Genomic DNA, 22996 nt, shown 5'->3' with positions numbered 1-22996 from the left:
GCCGGCCTTCATTCCTTATGTAAGCAGTTCTTCCCTTCTTTCACGTGCATGGCATTCCCAGGGCTGGGAGCTGATGCGGAAGGATCCTGCCTGCCCAGATAGTGTTTGCTGTTCCTGCAGGCTGATCCTCGTCTGGGGTTCGAGCTCAGGGTGATTTCAGCAACTCGCACAGATTCTGACCAAGCTGGACTTGGTTCTCAGATTTCAGGGCTCTCCTTCCTCCCAAGCCTCGGATCTGCTCTCAAGATGCTGTTGTGGTTACACTAAGACAACGCGAGGAAGAGGTGGCAGCTTTTATTGGATAAACTGGTTCCAGCGGGAGCAAACAGAACCTTTGCAGCTGACTTCTGCCATTGCATGCGGGTGAGTGCCTTGAACTCTTTATTGTTTTCACTGTGTCTCAGCTGGGCTCAGCATCCTTCAGTCAGCCATGGAAGTCTCTCACCAAGAAAAGCATGTGGCAGATAGGTTGGAAATTGTTATTGTATATTTTGGGGCTGTACAGTGCCCAGGAGGGGACCTGCTCCCACCACGGTGACTCGGTAATGGCAGCAGCACAGGCACAAAGGAAATCCCTGTGCTCCAGCAACAGAGGAACGGGAATCCTGGTGTTGAGGCCTCGAACCAGCTGCCTCCCAGCTATATAATATTTACATTTAGCACGTGCATTGCTTGCTGGTTTTTCCCACGGTGACTGTGTCCCCTTGTTCAAAGATGCCTCATGAATTAGTTTGTAAAATGTCAGTGGTTTGAATGGCAGGAAACAATGAGCGTTCACAGCTCTGTGTCGAACTAGGGATTGTGGACTGTTCACATTTTGCTCTCATCATCCACATCCCTGAGCACGGGTGTTTGCCTGGCATCAGCCTGGAGGAGATCAATGGATGCGCCAAACAGGAAAAATGTGTAGAATGCAGGAGCAGTGGCAGTGCAGTGGCTGGGAGCAGCTGCTTTGTACCCAAAATATGCTGTTTCACGGGGGTGTTAAGACAGGCTGCAGCCAGACGGGTTAGGGAGTGGCTGTTAAAACAGGGCTGGGTATCAGCGGGAGCATTGAGAGCTCCGAACATCAGCACCCTGGCTAACACGCCACCTTTTTAAGGGGACTACCTTAAATCCAGGGGTGATTCCTCCTGTGCCGTGTTCCGCGGTGGGTAGAATTCTGGCAGCTGCTGAGGGAGCAAGGAAGGCGGTGGTTTATATGTTTCTACAAGAGCACAGAAGTTATGTTGTGTTTTTCACCACAGCAAGTTCAGAGACCTCACTCCATTTTTTCCCCAGAAAAAGAGCTACAGAAAGCCTTCAAAACTGCTCTGCAGGAGACAGAATTTAGAGCAAGGGAAAACAAAGATTTCCTTAATGTGATCAGCAACTCTTGTTGTAGCAGAACGAGATTTCTGGGAAATTTTAAGTGTTCAAGTGTTTAAAAAATTCAGTTTCAGGGGTGGATGCAGTTGGTGTAAAAAGGTTTGGATCAGCGGTGGGGTGGCCAGTTCAGCTTTTGTTGGGCATATCACATATTCATATGGACTGTCACATGTAAGATGGAGAAAGGAAGAACCTTTCCATGAAGTTATTTAGATCCAGCTATTTTAATCGTAACTTGCTCTTGAATGTGAGAAACCTAAATATTGGAGTGTGTGTATGAGTCATCTTTTCAAGAAGGGGTAAATGGTGAAGTAAGACTGAATGCAGATTTCAGTGTTAGGAATTCTTTCAAACCTCCATTAGAGCATTCTCAGAACTTCAGTCCCTCCTTTCCCTCTCTGTTGAATATTAAACCACACAGTCCCCAGGGGCTGTTGCTGTGTGAGCATCAGTGCCACATTTGTGTGCACGTGTAGTTTCTGCAGCACTGCTGTGTTGTTCACTTTGTATCTCGTCCCTGTTAGCCAAGAGGAGGCTCATTGCTATGGTTCTGTAGCCTTGCTGAGGGTAGGTTTCAAGCTGGGAAAAGGGAATATTTTGCTTCTGAGTGAACCAAATGTTTTTGGGAGCATGAGGCTTGTCCCTGGGGTAAACTGTCTCTTCGTGCTGAGAGTGCCCTCTTTGCAGCAGGGTTTCTTAGCATGATAATGCTGTCACTTGAGGAGGGATGAGGCCCTACAAAGCTTTCTTTACACAAGATACAGAAAGCTTTCTTTAGGGACTGTTCATCTCTGCATGCCAGCCAGCCCTCCTGCCAACTGCAGGGCAGCTTCTCTTGGTAAAAGATTTTTCTGGTTTCGTTTCTGAAAGCAAAGCTTGAAGGACCTCTTGGGTGATGTAGAGCTGGACTTTTGGGCGCAGCTTTTTGGGCACAGTATCTTCCCTTATATCTGTGGAGAGGAGAGGCGGGAGCTGCAGCTGAACACGGAGTGCCGCAGTGGAGCGGCACAGCAGCGCGGGGTGTTTCCGGCTGCCCGCACCTGCCAGGAGCACAGGAGGGAGGAGCCGGGCACCGTGCCCAGGCCGGAGCCACCGCGGGCACCATGGCGGCCTGAGCCGCGCCGCACAGCCCTGGCCATGGAGCACGGCCCCCCGGCCGGCGTGCGCTACAGTGCCCAGCTGCAGGTGAGAGCACACCTGGGCGCGGGGAGCTCCCGCAGCACCTGCCAGCCTTTTGCCGAGCTGCCTCGTCCTCTGCTTGGTCTGGTTTCTTCGAGCCTGGTGGGTTCAAGGCGACTCTGGATCCCTCAGGAATGGGGAGATTCCAGCTCACCCTTGGGTAAGGTCAGGAGAACCTGTTCGGGGGACAGCTCAGCAGAGCAGAAAAAAAGCCAAACCAAAAAACAGCAGGTTTGTGGAAGTGAAGATCTCCACTTGTCTGTGGAGCCGGCTTTGGAACTCCTCCGTGTTGGTGCTGCTGTTGCTCCAGGGGTTTTGGTTTCAGCCTAAGATGATGGCATTGGGATTGTAAGTAAAGGTAAACTCCAAGCTGGTGAGATGTGTGCAGAGCCTGGTTCTGGGTTGTTTAGCAACAGATCCAACTAAACTTGTTCAAGTGTCGTAAAGGCTAATTTTTACTGAGGGCTGTGGGGCTTCATTAATTAACCTCTGCATTATCAATGTGTTCTGAGACCTGAGTGAGCTTCTTGTGTAGATTTTCCTGGCTGAGAGTCAGGCAGGGACGGCTGAGCTTGGGTTGCACCTCCAGAGCCTGTTCTGTGTCACAGAGCTGTTCCAAACAGGGTTTTGGGTTAAAGCAGGACAGCAGCATTTCCCACCCCACCTGCAGGCTGGGTGGTGTCTGTCTCCAAGGCCTGGCTTTAGTAGTTATTATCTCACAGCAACGAAGGAGCTGCTGGTGCTGGCACTGATCGAAAAGCTGGACTGCAGCAAGAAATTTTCTCTTGCCTCCAGTCCCACTGTCCAGTGTGTGCCATGGCTGGGAGTGGAAACGAGGTGCTCTTGCTGAAGCAGTTCAGCTCAAGCTCCTTGTTCCTGGCCAGATTGGGATGGCACTTGTGTGACGTGATCTTCCCTGCCTGGCTTGTTCTCCTGCCAGAAAGTAGCTTTGTGCTCCGATTTGTCTTTATGCAGGACTGAAGGCTCAAGTGGGTCCCTTCCCTGGTTCTGGATCAGTTTTCCCCGAATCAGTTCAAGAGGGGCTGATCTGATACAGAACTGCTTCCCTGAAGATAATACCTGCTCTCCTGGCAGGAAACAATCCAACAACCCAGACTCTTGTTGGATTTGACCCCTTACAAACATGACTGTGGAGGAAATCAGTAGTTTTATGTCTTGTGTCTCCTCCTGTGCTGGTAAAGGAGTTGTATTAGTTCTTGGGCTGAGGAGAAGCTGCTGCTCTTCCTTGGAAAGGTGCAGAGTGTTTCTTTGAGGTAGTGGCTGGCAGGTGAGCTGCTGCTCGGGCCAGTTTGGCTGCAGTTGGTGCCAAAAGCAAACGGGTAAGGAGAACACAATGAGAAAAGGGCTGAGGCCAGACCTTTGCTCAGTAAATGAAAGATCGCTCTGTAAAACTCTTGAGGGAGCAGTGAGAGTGTTTTGAGGGCCTGGCTGTGGGGAAGGTACCAGAGCAAAGGTTCTCCCTTGCCTGGGGTATAATTTCCATCCAAAGGCCACCGGGGATAGACTGGGAGATAATGCCCTGCGATATCCAGGCCATAGGCTGGGGCAGGGAAGGAGCAGCCAATAAAGGATGGGTTTGTCAGCCAGAGACTTTTCTGGTTGGAGGTGCTCATGTTTTCCTTGCTGTTGGCTTGAAACACTAGAGACTCGTGGTCCTGACCTACCTGAGAACTGTAGGAATGAATGAAGTGTCACAAGGATTGTGGAGATCAAGGTCTGGGGCTCAGCTGCTTTGGTTAAGCTACTGGAGGCAGTTCTGTTTTCTGGACAGTTCTGTCTGTACCAGGAAAGACATACGAGTGATTTAAATGAGCTGCTTGCATCTGTGGCGTGTTTCTCTGCTGCTCTTGGGACATCAGTGTGTTGTAAGGAGGAATTTCATGGCTCATAGCTACACAGATCAGGCCTGTAGGGTACCTTTATTCCCAGTTTCTCCCCGAGAGTTGGTAAGACTTAAGTGTAAAATTCTCTGCTACCACAGACACACAGAAGCCTGGTAGCTTTTTCTGAGCTGCTGTGATGCAGGACAGCTGCACCAATCAGCCTGGATGATGCAGCAAGCCAAGCCTATGCTATCTCTGCAAACATTAACATGAGTTTCTTCCGTAATAAACCTAAAGGAATTTGGTTTCTCGTGTGACTCAGGGTGGTCACAAGACAATTAAATGCTGTAGAGGGTTAAGCTCAAACTTGTTGTGTGAAATAGGTGTGTGTGACCTGTATCTTTCACTATTGCACCTGCCCTCTGTGCCTGGAAGATACACAGTCTGGAGGACTCTATCCTTGAGCTCTTGCCCCATATTCCCTTTTTAGTTTTGATGTCATCATTTTATAGCTTCGTTGCCCTTAATACAGAACTGAAGATGAAAAATAATGTGCTGGCAAAGTTTCTTCAGTGCTTTACTGCCCGTGGTGGGGCAACACAGCACGAATACACCTTATGTAAGCTTTGCTCCCACGAGAGCTGTTTCCATGAGTTCTTATTAAGCATAAGAAGAGAAGTGAGGAGATGGTTCTTATCATTTTCCAGAGGAGTTGTTTGGGTTAGCAGCAAGAGTTGGTATAGGAGTTGATTTAAGGATGGTGTAGCTGTGCTTGAGCTACTTCGGTGAAGCGAGTTGCACATGCTGTTTACGTTTGTTTTACTTTTTCTGGTGGGGAAACAGGGTGTTTCTCCTCATGCCAGCACCACAAAGCTGGTGTTGGCTTTCCAGGTGATCCAGGAATTCTCATCCTTTGAAGATGCAACTTTTCTGGCTCTTTTTGCCACACAAGGCCATCCTGTTGGTCTCCTGAGCTCTGAAATGGCTTGCTGACTTTGTCCTGAGATTGTGGTTGAGTCGTCAGGTTTCATTCCTCTAGTTTCTCATGTGGTATTTGTTATAGTTTTTATTGAACACCACCCAAGGCAGGCATGGCTGGAAGAAGGGGAGGTGGGAATTGCCTACTGGATACACAGGCTGGGATCTGCAAGTTGTAATTACCCTCAAGAGCCTAACCATGCTTCCATGACTCTGCTTCATCTCTGACCTCCCTACACCTCCTTCAGCCTGGCATTTCATGGGTTCCTTTTCTTGGTTGTGTACATTGGTATCAGACAGTGATGTTTCTTTGCTGTGAGATTTGATTTGGTTGCACTCCTGCTCTTACTTTGTATGGTCTGGGCAGCTTTGGCCCTGAGCAGTCCTGTGGCAGACAAGCAGAGTCAGGAGTTGGGAAAGTCAAAGGAAGTAGGTAAATCTCATGTCTGGTGCTGGATTAACAAATTCCCTGGTAGTCATAAGGGATGGGTGAAACTAATGGCAAGGAGCCCAGTCCTTCTGTGGGTCAGGGTCCTGTGAACAGATGCAGACACTGAGGGAGAGATTGAGCAGCTGTTTTGGAGGAGAGGGGAACAATGAGGGGTTTGGTGCCTGGGACACATCACCATCTTAGTGGGACTGCCATACAAGGCAGAAACCAGCCTCTATGGGGGAATGCTTATCACAGAGGGACCCCTGCTTTGCACACATCATGCTGGAGAGCCATATTCCATGGCATATTCTAGCCTTTCTATGATCCCCCACTGCAGGAGGATCTCTCTACTTTCCCATAAGATCTCCAGTGCAGAGCTGGTTCCTGTCACCCCTGTGTGCCAGCTGCATTTCCTGCTGACAATATTAGTCACTTCTGCATCTGGTTTGTCCAGTTGGACAGAGCACAGTCACTGTCTAAAAATACATCATGTGGCTTACAGAGGAGGAGTGGGAGGTCTACTCTTCCCAGGACTGAGCTCGGACTTTGCGCAGAGGAGCAGGAACACTCCAAGTGCTCTATAAATCCATCTGTGTGCACTTCTTTTCCAAGTTTCTTTGTGGGGTTGGAACTCCAGGGGAAACTGAGGCATGAGAGAACTGGGGCAGTGCCTGTACCTTTCCCTCGATTGGTTTTTGCTGCCACAGCTGATTCTGTGACCAGATCCTTCTGACCCTGTGTGGGGACCCTGGCTGTACCAGCAAGGACTGAGTGAGGAGGAGCAGGAGGAAGTAACTGCTCCAGTGACTAAGGCAGAGAGAATATCAAGGGAGGTTTTCTGTTAATAATGTTTATTGGGGCAGTTTCCTTGAGAAGGGTGAGACAGTCAGACCTTGAGTCACTTGGAGCTAGAGACGGTTTCTGGAGGAGCCATGGGCAAGGTGAGAGCAGAACATGTTCGGCTCCTCTCTAGTTTACAGCTGCCACTGTTCAAGAGCACGTGAGGGAAATGTGCAGCAGCCATCAACTGAAGGGGATTAACATTGCAGTTGTATTTTTATTGATTTGACTGTGATCTTTGAGCCTGTCTTGCATGTGTTATTGCCTGGTTTCCATCTAGCTCAGAGTATGGTGACAGGGTATTTTTCCTCCCCGGTGTTGGGAGCAAAGGAGATGTGGAGCACAGGGAGTTAGAGGGGCAGAGGCTGAACTGCACTTATGGGGCACAGGCAAGTCTGGTCCTCAGGTCACATGAGTGGTTTTTTTGTGCTGAGTGTGGGCAGGGAGGTTTCAGCCTCTTAGAGCTTGGGACACGGGCCTTATCTGAAACCTTCCATATGGCCTGATTCATCATTCCAGCAGTGCTTGGGGGATGCTTCAGATCCTTCACTGGGTATTGGGAAGTTTGCAGTAATGTCTGTTGCTTACCCAGGCTGTGATGGGTGAGCACTCTTCACACAAGTGTCTGTGTTGGCTGAGGAGCGTAATGGCATCCATAAGGTATGGGAATGGGAGAGAATGGAATAAAGAGAGAGCTGGAATAATAATGGGAGAGCTGGAATAAAACACAGAGGGTGAGGAGGGAGGGAAACCTCTTTGGATTGCGTCTGCTATCTGCCTGTAGTCACAGGGTAACTTCTGGCAAATAACTGTCAGTGGCTGCTTGTGTACCTTGTACCGGAGGAAAAACAAAAGTAACCTTCCCAGAAGTCTGCACTCCTGTCATTTCTTCTGTGTTGCTGCTGGCTCAACTTCAGAGCAAGAACAAACTGACAAAGGCATACTGTAAACTCTCACAGGTTTAACATTTTTAGTCCTTTTTTTCCCAAGGAAAGCAGAGAAATTTCCTAAGAAAGAGCAGATGGTGAGTTTTCCTGCCTAATTTCCTTGCTCCCAGGAGCAGTGCGTGTGCCTGTGTATGCTGGAGGCAGAGGGGAGCTCTGTTTGCCTTCTGATTTAATCACAGCAATGATTTTCTCCATGGGAGAGTTTTCTCTCTGAAAAGACACAATCTTTAGCTGAAAGGGTATGTTACAGTGCATCAGCCATATTGTTGTGCGGTTTTGTACAGCAGAAGATCCTAAGGAGCTTGCCGAGACCCTAATATTTTTCTGGCAGTTTGGTGAAACTGAAGTGTAGGAATTCTGTAGAGGGCTGAAGGTCCCCACAGCTGAAGCATTTTCTTATGGAAAATTGGTTTACTTTGCAGTTCTTCCTTGCTGGCTCCAGGAAACCTGGGGAAACTGATAGATCATTTAAACCCCTGAGACTGTCTTCTTGCACACGCTCCTGCAGATGTTAATAAAGAATTAAATACTTTGCTTTCTGCCAAGAGCAGCAATGTCTTGGAGGTCCTGAGAAGGCTCAGCATTGTGAGCAGCCCTGTGGAGAGAGAGGATGTGTTTGCAAGTTTTTTGGGGGGAGCAGTTATTACATGATTGGAAAATAGGTAGGAGCTAGATAGATGTTTGGAAGACATCCATGAAGTGTGTCAAACTCCAGGTAGTCTTGACTTTGATTGAAGAGTTTCTTGATTTACGATGTCTCTATGTATTTAAGCTTTATTTTGTGTGCCATCTGTTTCAAATTTTCCTTGGGTTTTTCCTGTATTATCAGAAGCCAAACAGGATTCAGAGTATTCCCCATGGTATTGTCCTCTGCAGCCCTTCTAGGTCTGTTTATTTTGGAGGTGGGAGGATTTTAGAGATGGAAACAGTTCTTTCTGCCTATCATTAGGCTGTAAAACTCAAAAATGAACAAAGGCTCCTCCCCTGAACCGCCAAATGAGAAACTGGGAGGATTGTGAGAGCAGCTGGTGTGAAAACTGGTCGGTTGTTCTGGCCTTGGTGGTCTTCTGGTGTTTGCAGAGGATTAAACTTACAGAGTCCTTGACAAAAATTCAGAGTAAGGTGCCTGCCACTTCCCTTTCTGTTGTGAAGGGCCCTGGGCACATACCGCAAGGAGGAGAGGCTGCAGTGGGGTGTGGAGGCTGCGAGGAGAGCACAGGCACTGGGTGAAGAAAAGGGCAAAAGAAGTAAGGGAATGGTTCAAGTGGAAGCTGGGCTTTCCTGCCAGGCAAGGCTGAGGAAAGATAAGATGAAGCACCTACTGGAAGTTCAATGAGGAAATGCAGTGAGGATGGCTTGTTCCTTATGTCTGCACAGCAAGTTCATAGGTCGCTCTATTAGCAGGATCCCCTTTGCTAGTTGTTTTTCATAGAATCTCCCCAGAGTGGTTTGGGTGGGAAGGGACCTTAAGGCTCATCCAGTCCCCACCCCCTGCCATCAGCAGGGACACCTTCCACTGTCTCAGGCTGCTCCAAGCCCTGTCCAACCTGGCCTTGGACACTGCCAGGGATGAGGCAGCCACAGCTTCTTTGGGCAACCTGTGCCAAGGCCTCACCAACCTCACAGGGAAGAATTTCCAGTATCACATCTAACCCTGCTATCTTTTCATTTCAGAGCCATTCCCCTGGGTCCTATCAAGCCATATCCCCCCTTGTCCATATTTTTCCTGAATTTAGAGGCTTGTGACATTTGCATCAAATTAACTCAGGCTGTTGGAGTAGGTTTGTGTGAGTCCTGGGCTGAGTTAAGACAGGCAAAATCTGACCCTGTGTTTGTGTGGAGACATCATTACCCTTTGGGAGCACAGAGCACGTGGAAATGCCATGGATTTGTGCGAGTTGGAACTTTGTGCCGTGGGGTCCATGCTCAGGTTCCAGAGCCCAGGAAGCCTCTGAATGCCTGCTAAGGAGAAAATAAGAAGGTGGTGAGCAGAAAGGTGAGGGATCCTCCTGTTTTGGGCCTTTGCAGCAGGCACAGAGCCCTTCCTGCCCAAGGGGAGCACAGATCAGAAGCAGATGTGGTGAGCTCTGCCCACACCACTGCCAGTGCTGGAAGGAGAGGAAGTGCAAGGGTAGGTGCAGATCCAGGCCCCCATGATGTCCAACAGTACCAAGGATTCTGTGTGGGATCCTCTGAAAACATCTGTGGCTGCAGCTGTTCCACCCCCCTGCCGGGTCAGAGGTACAGATACACAAGCAGGGCATGGATGGAGGAACAGAACATAAGGTGGGAGAAAGTAGTGAACCCTAGGGTGCCAGTGGTTTTACAGCTGATACAGAGCTCAGTGCTTCACCACATCTTCTACTTCCTTACCCAGCCCATTAAGGGGTGGTGATGACAGTGAGAGCTGTGTCCTTCCTCATTCCTTTCTTCGTCTTGTCCCAAGAGCATGGCTGCTCATGGGATGTGGGGATATTTTATATGTTCATCTTAGTTTATTGGTTTATTTCTTTTAATGAGCGTTTGTGCTAGATGGGAGACTCCAAGCAGAAACGCAGGAGTGCTGGTGAGCCAGGAGGCATGACAGAGAGCTGTGAAAATGTAAAGGAAGGAAGCAGCTTGTTCTCTTCTTTTAGGGAAATGCTATTTATAGCATGTTGTGCTCCACAAGCTCTGGGTGACACACCGGCACACAGCAAGCATTTTGTGCGGGTGAATTTTTCTCTGCAGTTTCATCTGCTGGGGCAGATCTTGGAGCTTGTGGGCTTGTGACCTGCCATGGTCACGGGAGGATGTGTGGACTTGCTCCTGAGTTTGCTTGAGCTCGTGACCTTATATTAGGCTCAAAAAGGAATTAGGTGTGTGCAGAAAAGCAAAGATGGAACCTCCAGGGTTTGTCCTGCCATGGCTGGGGAGCTGCCAATGCTGAGGTTTGCCCTCAGTGCTGCTGCATTCCTTGTCCCCAAATCTGCTTCAGGCTGCTCTGTGGCTGGACCTCCCCAAGCCAGGCTTTGGGAACAGCCTTCCCACTGTCCTGCCTTCTCTCCTCTCCCAGGATATGAACAACCTGGATGAAGGGGTGGAGTTCCTCCCTGCCATGAACTCCAAGAAGATGGAGAAGCGCGGTCCAAAGCGACAGGTGGTCGTCACCATCCTGGTCGTTGTTTTTCTGCTTGTCTCCCTCACAACCGGCCTCCTGTTTTGGCACTTCAAATGTGAGTGTGATGTCTGGTGGGTGGTGACGTGTAGGGTGACACCCTGGGAATGCATCCATCCACATGGAAAAGCTTTGTTACCCCATGTTGGTCTCTTAGGGTTCCCTCTTAGGCTCTGGAGACACCATTTCCACCTCCCTGCCCCAATTGCTGTCACTGTGGATCTACTGTGACACCAGTCGCAGCCCTGACTGCCCTTCCTGACCCTGAGCTGTTCTCTTCCAGATAGGAACGCACCCATCCAGAAGGTTTTCAATGGCCACTTGCGGGTTCTGAACTGGGAATTCCTAGATGCCTATGAGAACTCTAGCTCTCCAGAGTTCAGTATGCTGGCCAAGAAGGTGAAGAGCACGGTAAGAGGTTTCTTGCCTCCCTCCTTCTGTAAGCAGGTTATTGTCCTCTTGCCCCATGGCCATGGGGATATGCCATGTAAGATTACTTGGAGCTTTCCCTGCTCACTCTGACACGCTGGCTGGGAGTGGAGACCTTCTTTGGAGCTGGATCTTGACACCCCAGCTCCAACCCAATGCCACAGCCTCTCCCTGTGCCATAGGAGCTGCCAGTGCATGTCCCAGAATCACTGGATGAGTCAGGGCCAGGAACTGAGGCAGAAGGGTGTCTGAAGGAGGCTGAAGCGGTGGCTGGTCCTGCCTCTTCCCTCATGCTTGGGGATTCACTTCCCCCAGGGAAGAGTGGGGTGAGCTGAGTCAGAGCAGGCTATGATGGGCAGCTCTGGGCTCTTCTGGGGCTCTCATCTCTCCTTTCTTTCTTTGGCTCTGCAGATTCCTGCACGCAGGGATGCCAGGTATGTGCCCTGGTTTTCTTCCTCAGCCTTGAAGCTCTGTCTGTCTTTAGCCTTTCCCTTTTCCTCGCTTCTAGACATGCTGAACAGCCCTTTTAACCTTTTTAGGTGGAGGAGATCTACAAGAATCATGCTGATATTGGTCCTTACCACAAAGAGACAGTGATCACTGCCTTCAGGTGAGTGTTAAGCACTGCCTGAACCCCATCTGGGATGCTGGGATGTCACATCAGCCATTTACCCTCCTTCCTGGGATGCTGGAATGGAAGCACCCCAGTAGTCAGTCTGAGTGACACAGGAAAGGATGAGCAGTAAAAAGTGACCTGAAAATGCGTTTTGTTTTCTGCCAGATGTCTTGGGAAAATCAAGGTGTGGTGCGGTGAACTGCAGTGGGTGGTGCTTGGTGGCAATTGAGAGAGACTCCCCGGGGCTGGCAGGGGACTGCTGTTTGCTTAACTTGTCACTGAAACTCTCCCTTCCCTGTGGCCAGGCTCCAAAAATGGTTCATCAAATAGTCTGGGCCCTTCTTCTAGTGATACTTGAGTCCTCCCATGTCTGTCCTTGCCCTCACTCCACAATTGCCCTTTCCACAGTGAAGGCAGTGTCATTGCCTACTACTGGTCAGAATTCCTTGTGCCCAAGTACCGGGAAGAGAGCCTGGACAGGGCGATGGCTGACAAGCAGAGCCTGGTGCAGAGGTGGAACCCACGCCTGAGAAACCCCATGCTGAAAGTGGAGTCAGTCATTGCTTTCCGTGAGTATTGGTTCTGCTGTCCCTGGTCTCTGCATGGCACCAAGTGGGATATTTCCCTGGAAGCAGAAGATGCTTGTAACAGCCCTCCCTTGGGAAAGCCAACCCTACGGGTGGTGTAAGGACCTGGATGTCACAGTACAGCTTAATGGGTTATACAGCCTGAAGGGGGTTACACAGACCTGCACCCCTTTGCTGGAATGCTCTGCATTCTCCTCTGAGCCCAGGAAAGAGGAAAGGGATGAGTTCTCCCTCTGCAGAGGAATAGTTTGCTCCCTCAGCTCCCAGAGGCCAGGCAGGAGCAGCCTCCCCTGCCAGTTTGCAGGGGGAGACTCCACAAGCAAGGCCAGATCAATGACGATCTGAGGAATAACCTCAGCTTTGTGCTCAGGGATTTCCCATACCCCAAAGGGTGATGCCAGCTCTGTTTTCTCCTGCAGCTGTGGACCCCAACATAGCTCACTCTGCTCGGGACAGTAAGTACAGTTCTTCTTCCGTCTCAGTGGTCTCTTTTGGGTGGTGTTTCTCTTGCAGGATGGGGAAGGGTCTGGAGAGAGATGCTCTGCATGCAAGGTAGACCCCACTGTGCTCCGTGGTGCTGGTTTGGGGTTGGACAGACTATGGCACAGGCCTTGCTGTTACCCAGGAAGAGCCATCTGCCCTGGGATAACCTGTAGGAATTATTCTCTGCATCCCAGGGAAAGGCAGGGCAAGGCTTGTTTGCCTTGTTAACTGTTCCCTACTCTCTGGGCAGACAGCTGCATGTTCTCCCTTCATGCCAAGGAAGGGGAGGTCACCAGTTTCACCACGCCAGGCTTCCCCAACAGCCCGTACCCCAACAATGCTCTCTGCTACTGGACATTGAGGGCAGATGCCAGCTCCACCATCAGTCTCACCTTCAAGACCCTGGAGCTGGAGCCATGCAGAGATGACAGTGACTACATCAAGGTGTACAACTCTCTGAGCCCTGTGGAGCCCCACACCTTGGTTAGGTGGGTGTTCCTGTATGGCACCAAGTCCAGGGTGATCCTGAGGTGTCCTGCCCCAGCTCAGAGCTGAGCTGTGCTGCTTGAGGCTCCCTGTGCAGCAGTACCTTATGGATTCTGTCCTTTGCTTCCTAGGCTTTGTGGGAATTATGCCCCATCCTACAACCTGACCTTCCTGTCCTCCCAGAATGTCATGCTAGTCACATTGGTTACCAACAAGGAGGGGCGATTCCCTGGCTTTAAGGCTGAGTTCTTCCAGCTCCCAAAGATGAAAGGTGAGCAGAGGCCTTGGCCTATTTTCCCATCTCTCCCTTCCATGGGCAGCTGAACCGGGAGGTGGCTGTGGTCAGTTTGTCAAGGATGTTTCCAGGGCTGGAGCACCTGGAAACAGGTTACCTCTTGACACTTGCCTTGCCTACGGTGTTCTTGGCTGTGGTAATTTATGTCCCTCAAGGAGGCAAAAATGAGAACTATGTTGGATTAGACATGCAAACTAATGTGTACAGGAAGCACCTAATTGATCTCACGGGTTCTCTCATACCTTGGAGTGGAGCTGCTCTCTCCAGAGAGTAACTTAATTTTTTTAGAGACTGTTGCCTCTGCCTCCGATGACAGCCAGCTGAGACTTGGAAAATCATCTCTACATCTAAATCTCTAATTTACTACCTTCCTGCTTGTGTTTAGCCTGTGGTGGGACCCTGAAGGGAGACAGTGGCACCTTCACAACTCCCTATTACCCAGCACACTACCCCCCAGACACAGACTGTATCTGGAGCATTGAGGTGAGATGGGCCCTCTCTTTTCCTCTCTTTTCCTCTCTTTTCCTCTCTTTTCCTCTCTTTTCCTCGCTTTTCCTCGCTTTTCCTCGCTTTTCCTCCTTTCCTCCTTTTCCTGTCAAATGACCCTGGTCGTACAGGACATGGTGCAAGGGAGCTTGCAGCAGCTGCTGGGGCCCAGAGGCACCAAGTCTGGCATGACTGAGGGAGCCTATAGGAACTGGGGACAAAGGCAGAAGAAGTTGTGAGAGGCCTGAACCCCATAGGAGCCCATGAAAAGTCCTGTAACTTCACACAAGAAGGATGAGAGTGTGGACTTTGAGACAGGCCAGTTACTGGTGGTTGACCAGAGGTCTGGCTTCCACGCCTCTGTATGCCCGTTTCACCGGGGATTCTGGGGCCCAGGGTGATTCGGTGACTGTTATGAAGCTGTTTTCTTTTCCTGATGGGAAACTGACCTCTCCTTTTCAGTTATCTTCTTTCCTCCTCCCAAGCACAGCCTGTGAAACCATTCCTTTTTCCTTGCTCCATAAAGCAGCATCCCACTGACTGTGCTTCCTTTTGCAGGTTCCCTCTATAAAGAATGTGAAGGTGCGCTTCAACATGTTCTTTGTGCTGGAGCCCGGGATCCCAGTCAGCTCCTGCACCAAGGATTATGTACAGATCAATGGCACGAGGTGGGTGTTGGGTGGCTGAACCCATGAAAGGGCTTCAAGTAGTTACATAGAGCCTTTTGCTTTCCTTAATCTGCTGTGGGAACAAGTGTGCTGGTGCTGACAAGGCTGGGAGGAGGCAAGATGATGCCCAGTACTTGCCCCATGATGAGTGTGAGGAGCCCCACACTTAGATCTGTGGTGTGCTGCAACTGAATTCCCCCCCCAGATGCTGTGGAGCATCACAGCACAGGTCATGTCTGCCTAGGCAGGAGCATCTGGGATGGATTTGCTTGAACAAGCAGCTCTCCATTCTCAGGGCACTCGTATCTTGTGATGCATTTCCTGGTGCATTACCCAGCCTGATATAAGGCTGGCTGTCTGGGCCAGACAGAAAATTTGGTACCTCACAGGCAGGTGATTGATCTTGTTTCACAATGTTTTGGACAAGGAAGCTGACCCTGCCTCAGAGAGAGGATTTCAAAATCAGCACCTGCCTTTGCAGTGCTGTTCATGTACATGATCCCACCTGTCCATGGTGAGATGGGATCCTGCACAGGTCAAGTGTATCTGAGATCAGACACATCATGGGGCAGGCAGGGATGTGGAAGAACTTGTCCCCGGTCATTCCTAAGGTCACAAGTTGGTGTTTACAACTGGCTCAAACCTTCTACCAGCAGCAGTAGAATTCAGACCCTGAGGCCCTGCAGTCTGTGCTGGGATCAGATCTGCTCCCTGCTCTCCTATCCCCTCAACTTCCAGGGTGTGGAGGGAGATCAGGGATAGAAGGAGGTTTCCTAGGTGCTGGCCTCCAGCCCCATGACTCCCCTTTGCTCTCTCCCTGCAGGTACTGTGGGGAGCACTCCCAGTTTGTGGTGGCCAGTACCACCAACAAAATCGAGCTCCAGTTCCACTCAGACCAGTCCTACACAGACACAGGGTTCTCTGCAGAGTTCCTGTCCTATGACTCCAGTGACCGTGAGTTGAAACCCTGGGGATGGGGTGGGAAAAATGATTTTTCCTGGGATCTGAAACAGTCCCTCCTCTGTTCTTACACTGCCCTGTAAACTGGGAAGCAGCCTTTTCCAGGGGGATAGCAGTGTGCCTTGCTTTCCTGCAAACTTCCTGGTCTTCCTGCTGTGTTCTGCTGTAAGCAGGCATAGGGAGTTCGGTGGAAGGAATGTAGAGGGGACACCAAGAGGGCTCATGTGTGGTTTTGTCCCTTTCCCCCTCTCAGCCTGCCCTGGCAAGTTCACTTGCAATACTGGCCGCTGCATTGACCGGAGCATGCGCTGTGACGGGTGGCTGGACTGCGTGGATGGCAGTGATGAGAGGTCCTGCAGTAAGTCCAGCCTTGGTTTCCCTTTGGCACAGCATGGGAAAGGCCATGCTGCCCCGGGGTGGTCAGGCTTGTTCTGAGTAGTGTGACTCAGTGCTGGCTGGAACCAGCACTGCCACCTTCCTCCAGGCTGGAGTGAGACTTGGTATGTGATTTGGATCCCTTCTCAGCATAGGGGCTGTGGAGTCCTGCTAATCCAACCCTCTCCCAGTGGCACTGCCCTCCCTTTCCAGTTCCTTCCAGCTGGGAATGTGTTTTTCTGTGTAAACCTGCTGGTTGTAGGTTTGGCTGAGCTGAGTGGTGTGGAGGGACACATTTAATTATCTGGAAAACCTGTGGGACAAAGGGGAGTTGTTTCTTTGTGCAACAAATTTTCCTCTTGGAATATGTAAGCTGTCCTGTAGCTAATGTTACTGTCCAAGGTCTGCAGTTCATTAGAGAGGACAGGATGGCCTGCCTTGGGAGGGGCACTTTTGTGAGATCGTGCTGCTGGCCCATGATCCTGGTTTCTCAGGTTCTTTCCTACTGCTTGCAGCAATTGCTTTGCTTCAGTATTGCCTTTGGCTGTCCTGCTGTTGTGGTGTCAGCTTCAGTTTCCACTGCCTCAGACACGACAGCTCCAAATGGTTTTGTTCTCCAGAAAAGTAGAAATACTGTGGTGATACTGAGTGAGTCATGTATTTATGTACATGTGCATGGTCCCGAGCTGATTGCTGGGGTTCCCAAGTGCTTGCACACCCACTGGGGGAGCTGCCATGGTGGGCAGGTTGCTGGTGACTCCACAGATGCCTTTGCAGGCATCTCCCCTGATTTCTAGCATTGGAACAGCCTGCCCAGGGGAGTCACCATCTCTGGAGGTGTCCAAGGAATGACTGGACGTGGCACTCAGTGCTCTGGTCTGGTTGACAAGGTGGTTATTGGTATCATGTTCGACTTAATGATCTTGGAGGTCTCTTCCAACCTAAATGATCCTGTGATTCTTACTCTGCTCTTCCAGCCTGTACCGAGCAGCAGTTTAGGTGCCAGAACGGCTGGTGCAAGCCCAAGTTCTGGGTCTGTGACAATGTGAACGACTGTGGTGACAACAGCGATGAGCTACAGTGCAGTGAGTGACTCACCCCACAGGCACACGGGGGCAATGGGGGTGGTGGAGGCTCATGGGATGGAGAGAAGCAAGTGCTGTGCTGGAAATGAGCAGGCAAAAAACCCAGGCATGGTGAGGGCTCACCTGGTACTGGTGAATGAGAACTCAGAGGAAAGAAGGATGAGCAAAGGTGTAGGAATAGAAAGGGCTGAAAAACTGAGTGGTGGTATGCAGTCTGGAGAAGAGATTGGAGACACAGTATGTTGGAGCTGCAGAGGCTTTACTTATCTTGGAGAGGGGAGCTGGGCACAGCTGTATGCTGAAGTGCTGCAGGATTCATGCCCAGCCCTCAGAGCTGCTCTCTGCCCCCAGGCTGTGCAGCTGACAACTTCAAGTGTGACAATGGGAAGTGTGTCCCCAGCATACAGAAATGTGATGGCAAGGATGACTGTGGGGACGGGAGCGATGAGGGCAGCTGCAGCACAGGTGAGGATGGGCTGTGAGGTGACTGCCATCAAACACAACCTCTGACCAAATTCCTTGGGGCTGGGCACCCTCCTGTGTGTGTTTGCATGGGGTGGAAATGCCCTGGGGGTGGTCAGAAGAGGTGATGTGACCTCCCCAGAACTGTGGCTAACCCCTGTGGATCCCTCCTGCCTGCAGCAGGTCAGACCACAGTCCCCTGTAAGGAGTACACGTACAAGTGCCGCAGTGGACGCTGCATCAGCAAACAGAACCCCGAGTGCGACGGGGAGCAGGACTGTGAGGACCACTCTGACGAGGACAACTGCAGTGAGTGCCTGAGGAATGGGGAAGACATGGGATTCTGGGCTAGGCCTCTCCGAGAAACACCCCAGTGTGGCAGAGAGAGCTCCTGGGTGTTCCTGTGCAGGAGCTTGATCTAGAAATACCCAAGCCACGTTCTTTAGTGTTGTTCAGGAGGGCTTAGACAGGTAATAGAGAAGCTTATCTCCCCTTTACAGAGTTGGCCAGTAAATATAGCTAATTTAGCATCCGTGCAGAGAGCATCAGCCCTTCCTGACATGGGTAACAGGGCACTTGTGTTGTCAGATGTCCTGGAGGAACAGAGGGGAGGCGTGGGATGGGAACAGGAGAAACCAAGCACCCCTTCTCCTTCTCTGCCTTAGACTGTGGGCTCCGCTCCTATGTCAGGAAGTCGCGGATCGTTGGTGGGCAGAACTCGGATGTGGGAGAATGGCCATGGCAGGTCAGCCTGCATGTCAAGGGCCAGGGCCACATCTGTGGGGCCTCGCTGGTGTCGGCGAGCTGGCTGGTGTCAGCGGCACACTGCTTCCTGCCACTGCAAGGCATCAGGTACCAGCCTCACATCCATGTGCTTCCAGGTATTTCACAGAATCACAGAATAAGCTGAATTGGCAAAAATGCTCAAGGATCATCGAGTCTGGCTCTTGGCCCTGTGCAGCACCATCCCCAAGAGTCATACCATGTAACCAAGAGTATTGTCCAAATGCTTCTTGAGCTCCCTCAGGCTTGGTGCTGTCACCACTGCCCTGGGGAGTCTGTTCCAGTACCTGACCACCCTCTGGGGAAAAGAGCCTTTTCCTGATATCCAACTTAAACCTCCCCTGACACAACTTCAGACTATTCTGTCTGGTCCTGTCACTGGGCACCACAGAACAGATATCAGAATCTGCCCCTCTTCTCTCCCTCACAAGGAAGTTGTAACTGTAATGAGGTCTCCCCTCAGTCTCCTCTTCTCTGGGCTGAACAGACCAAGTGCCCTCAGCTGCTCCTTATATGGCTTCCATTCAAAGCCCTGCACCATCTTCGCTGCCCTTTGGAAGCTCTCTAATAGTTTAATATTATTCTTATATTGTGGCAACCAAAACTGCACACATTATTCCAACACTGATTCTGACGTGCATTCATTCCTCAAGGAAGATGTTTAAGGTAGTGAGTGGTGCTGTTTACAAGATGAGGTCTCACCCTGTGTTTCATGGCCCCCATGTAGGTACTCGGACCCCAGCCTATGGACAGCCTACCTGGGGCTGACGGACCAAGGTGACCTCAGTGGCCCCAATGTGCAAACCCACAAAATCAAGCGCATCATCTCCCACCCCTTCTTCAATGACTACACCTACGACTATGACATTGCTGTGCTGGAGCTGCAGAACCCCGTCACCTTCACGGCTGTCATCCAGCCCATCTGCCTGCCTGATGCCACCCACAACTTCCCTGTAGGCAAGGACCTGTGGGTGACCGGATGGGGAGCGACTGCAGAAGGAGGTGAGCATTGGCACTGGGGCTGCACTGATGTATTTTAGACAGGTTGCCAAGAGAAGCTGTGGCTGCCATATCCCTGGCATTCCAGGACTTGTTGGACAGGGCTTGGAACAACCTGGTCTAGTGGAAAGTGTCCCTACCGGAATGAGACCGGCTTTAGTTCTCTTTGTATTCAAACCATTCTTGGATTCTACATGTCTATGATTTCTGTGTTTCTTGAGGGAGAAACAGGGAGCTGCTTAAAATGTGTATTTTTACTTAAGCTGCCCCTCCATCTTGGCAGGCTCAGGAGCCTCCATCCTGCAGAAGGCAGAGATCCGGCTCATCAACCAGACTGTGTGTAACCAGCTCCTGACGGACCAGCTGACGCCACGCATGATGTGCGTGGGGATTCTGACCGGTGGTGTGGATGCCTGCCAGGTAAGGCAGCACCTAGGTTTAGTACTGGTTATTGGTTATTAGGCAGGGAGACAGTCCTTTGCTCAGCCCTGCTCATTCTGGTACTTCCACTTACATTTACATTTTTAACATAAAACAAATATATGGGAATCCTCCTGGATTCAGACAATGGACAGATTACAATGGGCACCAGCAGCAGATTGCATCAGTCCATGACTTAGACTCAAAAACTATAGCCCAAAACCACAGGATTTAGACTCCATCTCACCAGATAGTACATACATCCATACTCCAACTTAGGGCTGTTATTCAGTCTTAGCTAGCAACCCAGGCTGCTTGACTGGTATTTTATAGCTCTTTGCTCTGGCATTGTGGCTCTTACTGCCATGCTTAAATATTTGTTTGAGGGAATGGCCAAAAGTTGTAATGACAGCTGACTTAGATGGGGATTTACTGATTGCTTATTTCTTGCTAAGTTTTTGTGATTGACTTTAACAGTGTGTACAAAGGGTATTTATGAGGTTGGTACTTATGCTTCTGTGTGGTTCTATGCAGGGAGACTCTGGGGGGCCCCTGGTCAGTGTGGAGCCCAGCAGTCGGATGTTCCTGGCCGGCGTGGTGAGCTGGGGTGATGGGTGTGCCCAGAGGAACAAACCTGGGGTGTACAGCCGGCTCACCAGCCTGCGAGACTGGATCCAGGAGCACACAGGCCTCTAGGGATGGATCCCTACCTGGACACCTCTTAGACAGCGCTGGTTGGAGACATTTGGCAGTGCCAGCCATACACAGCCTCTACTGTGAACTTCAACCCTCCCTCTACCTCGCTACAAGCGCCTGGGACTCCATGTGCAACCAGAACTGATGGTTTGGTTTAGCCCTTAGTCTTAGAAATCCATGCTTGGAGAAGTTTCCCTTGGGGGGTAAGCTAGTGCAGCTCCCATGAACAATTTAAATGAGCCATCATTCAAGATTACATATAGCAATAAACTTAAAAAAAATCAAAAAAAAAGAGCAACAGTTTTATGTTTAGAGGCAAACTTTATTGGACAAGTTCAAAAACAAGGTTTCAACATATATTCTAAGTCGTGCATTTGTTTTCAAATGGCCGTCCATACCCCTTTCTCTGGTGTTAAGCCACAGTGGGGGTTGAAGGGAGGTCTTACCATAGTTTCAGGGAGATTCCCTTTGGGATCCCTCCCTTGTCCCACACAATGGTCTCCTCCTTCTTACCTCTGTCCAACTCAGTTTCTGGCATGGCCAAGTCCAGGGGGCCTGAAAGAGAGATGTTGGACTGAAACACCATCACTCACCTTGAGGGAAGCCACAGGCAGAGCTCAAATGCCATCACTCACCCCAAAGAAAGCTATGGGCAGGGCTCAAAACACCATCACTCCTGTGAGGGAAGCACAGGCAGAGGTGCTGGCACACATGGAGACCCAGAGCCATTGAAATCACCACACTGCCTTAACATCACACTGAGCTGAGCTGATGCAGCTTCTGCTGAGCCTCAGGTACCTGGAATCACTGTGAAGAGCACAAGGGCCACACTGAATTCTTCCTGGAGTGCTCCCCACAAGGACACCACCAGTCAGCTGTGCACACCAGCCTTACACCTATCTTTTGTAAAGAAAAATGTGACTTGCGAATGTGCTGATTTTCTTTTTCCTCTGTAGTCTGTTCCTGCCCCAGCAAAGCACACTCCAGCTGAGTTTGTCCCTTCCTTACCTGTAAATACATTGTTTTGTAAAACTCTCAGAACTGAGATGCTGCAATAAAAATAAACTGGGATATTTTCTAATGCTGTGGATGTGTGGTTCTTCCTGAGATTCTGTGCAAGTGTTCCTGAAATGGAAACCTGTAGCACAGACCCCCAGTGCTAAGGGAGAAGCTGAGCCTCTCCCACTAAAACACTTCACTACTGCTAAGCACAGCAGCTCCCCTGTGGTGGAGAGACATGCAGAGTCTGGGGAGAAATCTTAAGAAACGGCTGTAAGGGCCCATAGGAGGATGGTTTGTACCTCAGCCCTCTCTGCAGAGTTAAGGAACATTCTGAGATCTGTGCATACACAATGCTACAGCAGCACAAAAAGAAGCATTTGCTGTGGTCATTCCCTTGTCCAGGGAGCATCAGCAGTACTTTTGCAGCACTGAGCAAATAGAAGTAGAAATGTTTTCATGGCACGTTCCAGTGTCCCACAGTTTTCAGTTAAGCTCCCCAGACACGTGGCTCACTAAAATCTTCCCTAAACACGAGTTGGTATGGATGATGGTCCCCAGAAGATGCCTGGGATAGCAGGATGCAAAAGGATGAAACAGTCAATAAGAAAAGCCCAGCAGTTGGGCCCCAGCACCTGCACCCAGGGGAACTGCAGTGGGCTGTTCCATTGCCTGAACATCAGATCCAGTCTCTGCTTTCTCTCTGTTATGCTCACATACAGTCTGGGGATCCTGCCACAACCAGCAGGATCATGGCCAAGCATGATGATTTTCCAAATCCAAGTGCAAACCCTGTGCAACCAAATCCACAGGTAAATGTGTTCAGATTAGGTTTTGTTTTACTGAGCACAGTGTCACCTACCACAGCACCTTTCTTCCCACAAAAGCCCCATTCCACAATCACTTCCTTATGCCTGAGTACAAAGAGAGAAACAGCCCATGAACTTGCCACCAAAGGTCCACCCTGCGACCAGGACCATGTGAAATCTCAGTTCTTGCTCCTTCATAAACATTACAAATTAATAAATAAAAATGCAAGAAATAAAACCCAGGTCCTTGAGCTCCAATCCCCGATATGTCCCTCTTGGCCAAGGCACAAAGACTCCTGAAACAGCATTGCCAGGAAGGAGGTTTGGGAAGGGGCAGGCTGCAAACCTCAGATCCCTCTGCTGAAGTCCAGAGGAAAGGGAGGCAACAGGAGAAAAAAAAGAATGAGTGGGCAGAAAAGGGAAACAAGCATAGGCAAGATGGAGAACTCAGCCAGGCAGCTCGGAGCAGCTGGCCTTGCCTGCAGGGTACCCATGTGGGGTTCTGTAGGGGAACAGCAGCTCCAAATCACCCTGGAAAGCTAATTCCTTAGAAAAAGGTTCAAGAGTTTGCTGAGAACCACTATTCCACTTGAGTTTTATTCCCTCATCAGT

At 50.3% G+C, this 22996-nt stretch overlaps 1 protein-coding gene across 1 annotated transcript; it reads left to right on the top strand.

Moving 5' to 3' along the window:
- Nucleotides 1-242: 242 nt before the first annotated feature.
- On the top strand, nt 243-21577 carry ST14 (ST14 transmembrane serine protease matriptase). The gene is made up of 19 exons (XM_062508820.1): nt 243-363; nt 10645-10804; nt 11030-11157; nt 11715-11785; nt 12200-12360; nt 12798-12833; nt 13112-13349; nt 13479-13618; nt 14028-14125; nt 14687-14796; nt 15620-15750; nt 16010-16114; nt 17109-17216; nt 17568-17675; nt 17859-17987; nt 18344-18530; nt 19189-19463; nt 19744-19880; nt 20415-21577. Exons 1-19 carry the CDS (start codon nt 358-360, stop codon nt 20574-20576), a joined length of 2490 nt encoding a protein of 829 aa, XP_062364804.1. The 5' UTR covers nt 243-357; the 3' UTR covers nt 20577-21577.
- The last annotated feature ends 1419 nt before the right edge of the window (nt 21578-22996 follow it).

This window comes from Cinclus cinclus, chromosome 25 (genome assembly GCF_963662255.1).
Source record: "Cinclus cinclus chromosome 25, bCinCin1.1, whole genome shotgun sequence".
In the NCBI taxonomy this organism is placed as follows: Eukaryota; Metazoa; Chordata; class Aves; order Passeriformes; family Cinclidae; genus Cinclus; species Cinclus cinclus.
Note: the sequence above shows the minus strand (reverse complement) of the source record. Positions and strands in the feature narration are given on the sequence as shown.